The sequence below is a fragment of the Salvia miltiorrhiza genome, chromosome 1, assembly GCF_028751815.1.
Source record: "Salvia miltiorrhiza cultivar Shanhuang (shh) chromosome 1, IMPLAD_Smil_shh, whole genome shotgun sequence".
Taxonomy (NCBI): domain Eukaryota; kingdom Viridiplantae; phylum Streptophyta; class Magnoliopsida; order Lamiales; family Lamiaceae; genus Salvia; species Salvia miltiorrhiza.
The window spans coordinates 36,743,188-36,755,869 of record NC_080387.1 but is presented as its reverse complement, the minus strand read 5'-3'; the positions used below and the strand labels follow the sequence as shown (position 1 = coordinate 36,755,869).

At 42.1% G+C, this 12,682-nt stretch overlaps 1 protein-coding gene across 1 annotated transcript; it reads left to right on the top strand.

Annotated features, from left to right (window-relative positions):
- Positions 1–9,608: 9,608 nt before the first annotated feature.
- LOC131007371 (uncharacterized) lies at positions 9,609–12,535 on the top strand. Its single transcript, XM_057934464.1, has 5 exons — positions 9,609–10,049; positions 10,138–11,376; positions 11,446–11,577; positions 11,654–12,007; positions 12,455–12,535. Exons 1-5 carry the CDS (start codon positions 9,609–9,611, stop codon positions 12,533–12,535), a joined length of 2,247 nt encoding a protein of 748 aa, XP_057790447.1.
- Positions 12,536–12,682: the final 147 nt, after the last annotated feature.

Sequence of the window (12,682 nt, the reverse complement as noted above, 5' to 3'; positions counted from 1 at the left end):
AGCAAAAAAGTAACTACAATGTAGAGAATATAATAAAATAACTAAATTTTATTTTTATTTTAAAAAATAAATTACATAAATTAAATTATTTTCTATTTATATTAATTGTGGGTGGCCACAATGTAGTTGTTTAGCATCACTCTAATAAAAATACACATCCCAAAAATAAAAGATAAAAATGGGAAGTTGCAACTAAAAAATCAGAATAATGGACGAAATTTGAAATTAAAAGTATAGAACTTTATGTTAAAAATAAAATTCAGCGTTTACTTTTTTCTTTTTGTATATTTTATAGGTTTTAATTTGCACCAAATTATGAAGTTATTAAAGTAATTTTGAATTCATGGTATTTATGATTATGAAAAGGATTAAGTATCAAATTCCCACGTCGTTGGCGTCCCTATCGCCAATAGGACCCTATAGTTAGGGTCAGAGTTGTTTACTACTTCAATAGTTAGGGGAAATTGTCAATGGACAGATTGAGTTGAGCAACCCAGACCCAGACCCTTCGAGAGGTGGCCCAGGCCCACTTGTGATTGGGCCTTACGAAGCTAGGGAGGTTCGGGAGTTTCATGACGAGAGAGTAAGTGGTCTTCTAGTGGAAAGCCCAATTGATAATACTTGTAAAGAAAATTGGCTGGGGCACGAAAAACAAAGGGGATCAACTTTTTTTCAGCAAAAAAACCCAATTCTTGAGATTGGAGACGAGAAACTTCCTGGAGGGCCCACTCTCATCTGCTCGGGAGGAACCAAATTCACACAAAAGAAGAGGAAAGGTAAAGAGGCTAGTCTCAGATTGGGGATCCACCGCTTTCTGAACCTTAAAAACAAGAAGAACAACACCAAACTACAAAACATCCAAGGATTGCAGGAGTTGGGGAATGCCGAAACAACGATTGATAAAGATGTTTCAGAGGAGAGAAATCATGAACGAGCCAGCGAAGTTCAGCCAGCGGAGGAATCGTGGGAAGAAGAAGTACACACTAGTCTCGATGAAGGTCGAAAGATTTGGGAATTTGGGAAAAAGATTGGTCTGCAGAGCCACCTCGAAGACTCAGAGATCACTAAACATCTGTTGGAATTGGAAGATAAAGAGAAGAAGAGGGAGCAATTGAAATCGTTTAATCAATGAAGATGGTTTCTTATAACATTAAAGGGCTTGGGAGCAAGATCAAAAAGAGAGAGGTTAGGGAGTTAATACAGAAACAGAGGATTGATTTTTGTTTTTTACAGGAAACAAAGATGGAGAATTTTAATGAGTTCAATCTGAAAAGCATTTGGGGGACTGATTCTTTTGGATTCGCGAGGCGTCAAGCAGATGGAAGACCAGGGGGAATTCTCTCAATGTGGAACCCTGCTATCTTCTCTAGTTCCAGTCAATGGGATATTCCGGGAGCATTAATCGTGAATGGTAGGTGGGCTGCAGGTAACATCAATGGTTGTCTCATTAACGTATATGCTCCTCAAAATTTAATTGACAGAGAAGCTTTATGGGATTACCTCGGGGGGGTGGTCTGTCAAAATAGAGTTTCTCCTATCTGTATAGCAGGGGGTTTTAACTCTATTAGATTTGGAAACGAAAGAGTTGGAAGGGGTTTACAATTCTCGACTAGGGATATGCAGGCTTTCGATAACTTCATAAGGGCAAATGATCTTGTAGAAATCAGGTTACAACGAAGGACTTTTACGTGGTACCAACCCAATGGGCAATGCAAGTCGAAGCTGGACCGTTTCTTGGTTAATGATAAATGGTTGGAGGTTTGGCCACAGACAAAAGCGAGAGGTCTTCAACGGATAATCTCAGACCATTGCCCGATCCTGATGGAAACAAAAGTTGTGGACTGGGGCCCTAAACCATTTCGTTTTATCAACGCGTGGACCAGCCACCCAGACTTTGAAGAAATAGTAAGAGAGTCGTGGAACAGAAGCGGCATTAGAGGCTGGAGTTGCTTCGTTTTTAAAGAAAAAATGAAGAGATTAAAGAACGACCTCAAAAAGTGGAACAAGTCGACGTTCGGAGTGATCGATGAGAATATTGAATCCTTGAGAGATGAAATACAAAAATAGGACAATATTGATGATACTTTTGGGCTGCAGGAAGATGACATTTTCAAGAGAAATGAAGCTGTGGCCAAACTGATCATGCAATTGAAGAACAAAGATAGTTTACTTTCCCAAAAAGCAAGAACTCGATGGCTCTTAGATGGGGACGTTAATAGCGGATTTTTTCACAAGGTGATCAGAGGAAGAAGGCTCAAGAATGAGATTTCCGGCATTTGGGTGAATGGAAGCTGGATCGAGGAACCATCAGAGGTTAAATTCCAGATCAAAAATCACTTTGAGACACAATTTAGAGGCAGACCGAGAATCAAAATTCGGCTTCCGGATAACTTTGTGCAAAATAAAATCCCGGATAGCTTGAGAGAGCGGCTCGATTCTCTTTTTTCGGATGAGGAGATCAAAAATGCAGTCTGGAGTTGTGAAGGGGGGAAAAGCCCAGGGCCCGATGGATTTAACTTCAACTTCATGAAGAAATGTTGGGGGATCATTAAAGAAGACTTGATACAGGTGTTGAAAGATTTCTTTGATCATGGGAGATTGGCAAGAGGGTGCAATCCTTCCTTCATTGCTTTGATTCCAAAGAAAGAACGTGCTGAAGAGTTGAAAGATTTCAGGCCGATTTATCTCATTAACTGCCTCTATAAGGTTATAGCAAAAGCCCTTGCCTCTAGAATGAAGTTAGTTATGAATTCTATCATCTCGGAATGCCAAAGCGCCTTTGTTGAAGGCCGTTACATCCTTGATGGGGTTATTGTACTCAACGAAATCATAGCGGAAGCAAAGAGAAGGAAGAAAGGTATCTCCATGTTCAAGATTGATTTTGCAAAAGCTTACGACTCCGTGGAGTGGGACTTCTTGGACACCATGATAGAGCAAATGAATTTCAGCCCGAAATGGAGAAAATGGATCACCGGATGTCTTCAGTCATCCTCGGCTAACGTGTTAGTCAATGGTAGTCCATCGGGCAATTTTCAATTAGAAAGAGGACTTAGGCAAGGAGATCCACTCTCACCCTTCCTGTTCCTTATTGTGGCGGAAGGGCTTCATTTGCTTGTGGAAAAGGTAGTTTCTAAAGGTCTGTTGGAGCCAATTTCAATCGGCAAAGGAGGATTACAGATTTCTCACCTACAGTACGCCGACGATACAATGTTTGTGGCCACCGAAAAAAGAGATAATGCGTGGAGCTTCAGGAGCATTCTTAAACTGTTCGAACTGATTTCGGGATTAAAGGTTAACTTTGACAAGAGTTCGTTGGTTGGTATTGGTATGGAGGAAGCCAAAACAGAGGAGATGGCGAGAATTCTGGAGTGTCAAGTGGGGAAATTACCGTTGAAATATCTTGGCATTAAGATTGGGTCGTGTGTTCCTCGGGCAGCGGATTGGAATTATTTGGTGGAGAAAATTAGAAGGAGAATTGGTCTTTGGCATAACCGAAAATGCTCTTTTGCAGGGAGACTCACTCTTCTTCGGTCGGTTCTTTCTTCAATCCCGATATACCAACTGTCTTTTTCTCTCTTGAACAAGTGTGTGCTGTCCAAAATTCGTACAATTTTGTGTAATTTTTTGTGGGGGGGAGGGCTTGAGGAAAAGAAAATTCATTGGGTTAAGTGGGAGGAACTTTTTAGAGATCTGGACCAAGGGGGGCTGGGTATTTTGGACTTGGAGAGATTTAATAAGGCCCTTATGGCTAAATGGATTTGGAGATTTTTAACAGAAAGAGACTCCCTTTGGACTCGGGTGATTAGAGAGCACGGGGGGGATTTAGATTGGGACGAAAGTGGTTTCAAAACTAAGAGGAAGGTGGTGGAAGAGGGTGCTTGAGTTGAGTCGGGGAGTAAAGGGGAAGTGGTTGAGAGAAAACTTAGCTGTCCGGGTCGGGGAAGGCGATGGTTTCTTTTTTTGGCATCATTGTTGGGCAGGGGAGAGGAGTCTTAGGGAGGCTTTCCCAAGACTCTTTAGGATCAATAATAATCAAGACGGACTCATTAATAAGTTTGGCATCTGGGCAGAGGGGAGTTGGAAGTGGAAATTTGGGTGGAATAGAGAACTGAGAGGTAGAGAGATTGATCAGTTTCAAAATCTTACTGCTTTGTGCCATAATTTCCCCTTAACAGCAGGTACACGAGACGGATGGAGGTGGAAGGCAGATTCGAAAGGTTTTTTCTCGGTTAAATCGGCATACAAAACTACTGGCCAAACAATGACACCGGGCAGAAATCGCAACGACATTCCGGAGTTCACTTCAATCTGGAAAGCTCAAGTTCCCTTCAAGACAAAAACTACAGCATGGAGATTACTCAAAGGAAGAATGGCAACATGTGAGAATCTCATTAGAAGACAAGTTATCACCCAAAATGCAGAGGCCGATTGTATTCTTTGCAAGGAGCAGATCGAATCCTCTGAACATCTGTTCTTTTCCTGCACAACAACTTCTAATATCTGGTACGCATTATTATCTTGGCTTGGAAATCAGTCCGCTCTCCATACTAAAGCACATGATCACATGTTCTCTTTCACAAATCTCGGAAAAAAAAAAAGACACCGCCCTCCTGCTTTGTATTTGGATTTGTTCAGTCTGGTGCATCTGGAAAACTAGGAATGATTGCAAATTCAATCAAGGAGTGTGGAAACAGGAAAAAGTGTTGGCAGAAATCAAGTCAAGAGTTTGGGGGTGGAAAATGGCATACAATGTGCCGACACACATCAATGATTTTAGAGCATGGTTTTCTGAAGCGAAGATGCTTGTGTAAGTTTGATAGGGGTGGAGTTTGGGTGTACAATCGCTGAAGTGAACTTGCTTTGGGGTGGTGCTGATGGAGGGGTAGGAATTGCTTGTTCTTTTTGGTATGGGTGTATTGCTGCTGATGTGTTTTTGCTTTGGGGTGGTTTTGAAGGAGGGGTAGGAGATGCTTGTTCATTGTATTTTTCTGGTCTGTTTCTTTTCTTTCTTGTTGTCCCTCTTGATCGAGCAAAAGGTACCTCTGGTACCGAAGCTTGACTTCTTTTCATTAATATAATTCTCTTTCCTGATAAAAAAAAAAAAAAAAACTACTTCAATGTGATAAAATTGAACCAAATATCCCCCGCCACTTAACGGTGCTTAACACCATTTGATTTTTTTCTTTTTAATTATGCTTTCTTCTTGAACCTCCATCACTTTGACCTCCCCCTTCCACCCGCTCCGCCCTCTGATCCTCAACACGTCGTTTCCGACCATGTACACCAGCGTCTCCTCGACCCTAGAGACGCTAGTGGCGCCGGAAAATCCTCCCATTCCCTTTCGGGTGGCGCCGGAAAATCCACCCTCCAATCACCAACGCTTCCACCCCTGCCTCTCCAATCCCACCGCAGCAACTCACATCAACTCCACCACTTCATCATAGTCTACAACAACGACACAATCCAGAGATTCATCGGCCAAGATTTCGTTCCGTCCTCCACCGATCCAACCACCGGCGTCCGCTCCAAAGACGTCCATTTCTCTCATATCTCTGTCAGGCTCTACCTCCCCAAAATCGCCGCCCACAAACTCTCCCTCCTAATCTACTTCCACGGCAGCGGCTTCTTCACCGAGTCCGCTTTTTCCCCCACCTACCACCACCACATCATCTCCCTCGTCGCAACAGCTTAGATTGTCGCCATCTCCGTCAATTACCGCTTAGCCCCTAAGCAATATCTCCCCACCGCCTACCAAGACGTATGGCTCGCTCTGTAGTGGACTTTCTCTCACTACACCGACCCATGGCTCAAGACCTACGCCAATTTCGACCAATTTTACTTGGGCGGAGATAGATGCGGAAGCTATGGTTCTACACCTACCCGAATAGCACAGGTCTGGACGATCCATTGGTGAACCCAGGTATGGATCCGAATTTCGGGAGGGTGGGGTGCCGACGGGCGCTGGTGTACGTGGCTGAAAACAACGTGTTGAGGTTCAAGGGGCGGTACTACGCGGCGGCGCTGGGGCGGAGCGGGTGGAAGGGGGAGGTTAAAGTGGCGGAGGTTCAAGGAGAGAGCATAATTAAAAATAAAAAAATAATAATTTTTCTAACGGTGTTAAGCACCGTTAAGTGGCGGGGCGAGGGAGTATTTGATTCAGTTTTACCACATTGAGATAGTAAACATCTTTGATTCTGACTATAGGGTCCTATAGGCGATAAGGACGCCAATGACAGGGGAATTTGATATTTAACCCTCATGAAAAAGCTCTAGTAACATCATCGAATAAAGAGAGGAAGATGAGTCTTTTTTCAAAGTATGATTAAATATGCTATTACACATATATGTAAAAAATATTTATATTATGAAAAGAATCCCACATAAAACGTGGATTTTTAGTTACAAATGGGATTCAAAAAAGAAAAATTGATTAGATATTGAAGAATAACCAAGTCAAATCATGATAAAAGAACAAAAAACTGTCAAATATAAAGAAGATAATAAATCCCTTAATATTAGTATGAAATCGTTTATCAAAAAAATAAAATTTACATACTCGCCCTTATTTATTATATCTGCGAAAAAAACTTTACATAAAATAATGCTTTAATCATATCTGTGTATCAATAAAAATGAATGGATATGATTAATTCTTAATTTTTACAATAAAAATAAGTTTTATTTGAACATCTCTCTTATAATTACACTATAAATAATTCGATGTAGAAATCTTAGCCAAATGGAATATTTAGCAAAAACTTTAACACATGGTTTTTCTTAATTTTAAAATTTATTTATATTTGGACTTCTGCCCATCTGTTCTTAAATCTTGAGGCGAACTTGGGCCTTTCACACAGCCTTACGAATTTGCCAATTAATATCTCATATGGTTTTCTTTCGGGCTTACAATTAGGAATTCCTTTTTAGAGCCCAATAAACTTAGGGTGATGCTATTCATAGCCCTTATTTTAATCTTTATAACCCCTTATTTTATAAAATATTAAAAATATTATATATGGACTAATTTACCCCTTAGCCTCATTTTTTCTTTGTTGACGTTATTTTAGCACCCAAAATATTTTGACAAAAAATTTCTTTCATTTTCAACTCTTAACCCACTTATATATTTATTATCAAAACTATAATCGTTGTTCTTCTTTTCTTATTTTCGACTGTATTTTTTTTTATGATGTTCTAAACTTTGACTATTGATTTCATCCGAAAATAAAGACAAATCCTCCTTTGAATCATACACGTACAATAGAGAACAATAATCCATATAAAGACTATGATTTTTTGCATTTCACATGTTGATTCTCAATAATAGAATTCAACAACTTCTGTATTATCAAAATTTTCCAATTTAGTCCATCAGCAACATATATTTGATCAAATTACCCAACCAATTTTGATATCAAGATTTCGATTCATTTCTAAATTTCATTCAAATGCTCACCCGTCTGCGGCTGCGAGACTTCGCTCGTCAATCTCCGGCCATCCAATCTTCACTCTTGCTCATTCTCTTTCAAGGCTTTCGCAACTTCACCATCAAAGTTATTATAACAAGAACAATATTTACTTTTTCTTTCAAAACTTTTCTCTGGAACCTTTTGATTTTCTCATCTTTTTCTCAAATAAAATCACAATCTAGACTCCAGAGGATTGCACAAGCGAAGAGAGAAATTAAAAGAATCATTGAAAAAATATAATTAATGCATCTTGCTGTAGAATTTTTTGGGCTTCCAACTGAAGAGAGAAATTAAATGAATCATTGAAAAAATATTATAGTAAAAATCATTGCAACTATCAAGAATTCCTTCAAAAGAAAATGATTAGGTAAGAAGGAATTAATCTATTTTACTTCTTGAAATTTATATGAACAAGCGTGTGTGTTCTTCTTCTCCAGATTTTGGGGCTATGGAGAAGAAGCTAATTTAGGGTTATAGGATAAAATAGTACATTTGTTAATATTTTTTATTTATTTATTAAATAAGAGGCTATAGAGAGTAAAAGATGGGCTATGAATAGAATCACCCATAAACTTATATGGGTGAGATTTTTATGTAGCACTTTCTATAAAATAAATAAGTTAAGTGTCAAGGCTCATAAAAAAATAAGTTTTATAGCACATTCTCTCTCAATATCTAATGGTCCCCACATATATCACTTCTCTCTCTCAATATGTAATAAAAAAAATTATTAAAAATGTCCACATCCCCACAAAATCTCGGCCACAACACTTCAAATGAAAAAGTAAGTCAATTTTCGAATCTTCTATCAAAATCAATTTTGTCCTATATTGTCTTTTTCTCTCTCTTCCTACACGAACCCTAGCCTCCCGTGTATGCACAGAATTTTCACGCCTCTCACTCTTTTGCTCAAGAAAATTTCCAAGTGAAACCGTGTGTGCACACCATTTCCCTCTCTTGTACAAGCTCAAATTTCACCCAATTTGAGAGCAAAATTTCACCCAATTTCACGCCTCTCACTATTTTCTACAAACTACCTACCGTGTGTGTACCGTGTGTGTACCGTGTGTGGTTTGAAAGTTGAAACCCCAAAGCCGTGTACTCCATAATAGAGCAAAAACAACTTGGTGAATTATTCTATCTTCTCAATTAACAATGAGTGAAACTGAATCCGACTACTCCAGAGAGGAAGAACAGCCTGTAGAACGAGGCCATCGCCCGAGTACATCGAGGAGGGAAAAATACCCGACGCCGAATCCGGTAAGTAACCGTGAACTATATTTCTTAAAATTTGAATTTATGTGTTTTGTATTGTTAAATTGTGCACAATAGTTGATTATTAGGTGTTTATGTATGGCATAATGTTGGTAATTTGCGAAATTTTGATTCTGGAAAGTAATTTGAACAACCGTGTACAACCGTGTATGGTTCTTCAGTACACGGTTGTACACGATTAGGTATTTATGTTACACGATTAGTATTAATTGATTTAATATGCCCTAATTATGTATTTTCAACGTATATATGTATTTTTCGTGTATGAACAAACTGTGTACAACCGTACACGGTTTGTTCATTCGTACACGGTTGTACACGGTTGTACACGGTTGGTCTATAATCTGAAACGGTTGTACACGGTTGGTCTATAATCGTACACGGTTGTACACGGTTGGTCTAGAATCTGTACACGGTTGATATTTTTTGATACTGATCATCTTTTTGAATTAATTGCAGCCTCCGAGGCATGTTTGGTTACGTCCGTGCATGCAAGGTTATGCCGGACGAATCAATCACTATGTAAAGGACACGACACTGAAGGAAGTGGAGACCTGTCTGACGCACTACCAGCGTCTTGAACAATTTAAGGAAGGTCCGTTTGGGCATTTACTTCAGTTGAAGAGGCAGGATAGTGCGAATTCCGCACTGCACCATCTTCTTGCACGGGAGTTGTATGACGAAGTATTCGGTCCGTGGGAGAAGTGGTTCCACGTTGGTGGACACGACATTCGATTCGGCGCAGTGGAGTATTGTCTGGTGACGGGGTTGTGTTTCGGGCCATCCCCGCAGCGTTTTGATCCTAATGTGGATCACCGTGTTGGGAAGCAGAGTCTATGGCACCGAGTTTTTAAAGGCAAGAAGATGGAAGTGAAGGATCTGCGAAAGCGGTTCGTTAACCGCAGTATGGGTAATATTGCCGAGGATTATTTGAGGGTGGGCAATATTCTCGTGGCGTATGATCTCGTCTTCTGTCGGGATTATAAACACGTGCACGATTGGGTGTGGGCACTGGTAGAGGAAGATCAGAAATGGTCGGACTTCCCGTGGGGCTCTTACTCATTCCAGATTTTGTGTCACGGGATGAGTGTGTTGAAGAAGCATCCCAACGAGATTACCGGTAATAGGAAGACGTACCACTTCTATGGGCCCATATGGGCATTACAGATTTGGTCGTACGAGGCCATTCCGAGGTTGGGCCGCGCGTGTGGGATGTGTGACACGAGGTTGCAGATGCCACGATTGGTGAACTGGACGACTTGGAAGTCGGCTTCTGACTTCACCCACTTTTTTGATGCTCATGAGGTAATTATTGTTGTTTTTTACAGTTTCAATCCTTTTATTATGTTATGATTAACGAATAATGAGAAATGATCGATTCATCTTTGTGCAGGCCGAGTGTCTCCGGACACTCGAATCGGTCGAGGAGGAGAATGATTCATGGTATTTGCAGACCCTGAGGCATCCAGAGCCTTTTTCTGTACGATACCATCCTGGAGGGAAATATGCCGGCTTGACAGAGCCAGTTGTACCGGAGCCGCCTCCTCCTGTTAGGCCTCCCCCTGTGCAGAGGAGTATCTCACGAGCAGAGAGGACTCGTGAGAAGCAGCCTATCCCTGTCCCGAGGAGTAGCTCACGAGCAGAGAGGGCTCGTGAGAAGCAGCCTGTCCCTGTCCATGTCGAGCGACATAGGCAGACGTATGAGGAGCCGGCTGGCAGCCCGTCGAAGCGGCGCAGGTCAGAGGAGTTTGATGATCGCGAGCCTCAGGCAGACCGAGATGAGGATTATTGGAGGCGACGCGATGATGACCTGATTGCCCGTATCACACAGGAGCAGATCCGGACTGTGGTCCCAGAGATGCGGCGCGAGATACGGCGCGAGCTTGTAGACGACGACTCTGAGCATGGACTGGTCGCCAAAATTACGAAGAAGGTCATAGCCGCTGTGAAGGACATCTTTGGGAGACGTTCTTCTTCGAGGAGGCATAGATCATCATCCAGCCATGCCAGTCGTCATAGACATGGGAGTGAGGAGTACAACCAGCCGATACCCAGTCGCAGACGGTCTACATCTCACATTCCTAGTCCTAGGCGATCAGAGCGTGAGGATCCGCATCATGTTAGCCATAGGCACTCAGTTGGAGACATGGATCCGCCTCGTGGCAGTCAGAGACGCTCAGAGCGTGGAGAGGATCCACCCCCTGCGAGTCAGCGGCGATCTGCCTCACGTCACAGTGAGAGGGAGGCATCTATGAGGCGATCAGCCTCACATCATGGTGAGAGGCAGACATCTTTGAGGCGATCCGCCTCACGTCACAGTGATCGCCCAGGGCCATCGGCTGGGTACCATAGTCCAGAGACCCCTGCGCCTAAGGCGGGGGATGTAAGTGATGATCTGAATTTTTCCTGGACGTCGTCAGAGGAGGAGGCGGGTGCTAGAGAGAGGCCTCAATTGGTTATTGACCCGGCCTTGCCGTATGGTAAGGCCCTGGTGAAGGCGAAGAAGCGGGGCTTCAAGGCGTTTATGAGATCGCCGCCGGGTACTTATGTGCAAGTGATCGAGACGGGTTGGGTGATGTCCCAGGATCTATTCCACAAGATTCTGAATCCTCGCGAGGAGTTGGACGGGGAGGTATAATAATTTGATTGTACTGTGTTTCTTAAGATTTGCATTGTTTCAAACTCTAAACTTTTTAAGCAGATATTAGACCTTTGGAATCTGAAGGCTCTCCGACGGCTCCGTCAAAATCAGCAGTGGATAGCTCGGGGAGAGACGAGGCTCGTTGCAGGCGTGACACGGGAGAGAACGCCGATAGCTTTTCTGGATTTTTATGTAAGTTTTTGACAGAATAATTTCTGTTTATGTATATACAACTACCTATAAATTAATCGTGAATCTGTGATTGTAGGAGACCCTTTCCAGAGAGTTCAGGTCGTTGCATCCGGATGAGCCAGATTGGGACAACATTCAGGATCGACACGGATACGAGGAGTGGGTGGTGCCCGAAAAGCTGATCGCCATGTTTCATGGAACTGATTCAGGCCATACATGGCCTTGGAGAGTGTATGACTCACTGGTACATGTGGAAGGTACACGAAAGCGTCGACAAAATGCAATGAAGCCAATCACTCGCCTGATGTCTAAATTGCTGCACACTGTGGGTTATTATGCACACAATCCCGTGAGGTATGTTGCCGCTCCAGATATGCCTATGAATGTCGTCATTATGCCAACCAGAGAGCAATTCATCCAAGAAGATAGTGTAAGTTGTGGTGTGTTTGCATGTGCTTATCTGGATCGTTTGATTTGTGGCGCACCAACACGTGAGCAGCTGAGGACACCCGCACAGATACAAAAGTTTCGACAAATTATAGCTATTCGGATATGGGAGTTGTGTACGGATCCTCCCCCTATTCATTTCAGTTGATGAACATTTTTTTTGTGTTTAAAACGAATGTCTGTTAAAATACACTTGATTTGCTGTTGTTTTGTTTTTTGATTTGTGCTTATGTTTGGTGGTTTGCTGTTTTTGTGTTTGGCATGGTTGTTGGTTGTTAAAATACGGTTGATTTTATGACTTGTTGGTGTTTTTGGGGTGAACAAGGGCTAAATGGACTTTGTACACGGTTAGACCCTAACCGTGTACAGTTTCTCGAAACCGTGTACGCAACCGTGTACAGTTTCTCGAAGAACTCGAAACCGTGTACAGCACACGGCTGCACGGCTGCGTGTTCATCGCTACACGGTTGCGTACACGGTTGGTCCCAAGGTGTACACGGTTAGGGTCTAACCGTGTACAGAGGGCAGGCCACCGATTTTCAGCCCAAAAACACCTGTTTTTTGAATTTTAAAGCCAAATCAACATGTAGCAACAACAAATTCAATGTTCAAACAACAATCAAACAACCAAATTCATTTTCAAGATCAAATCGAGGAC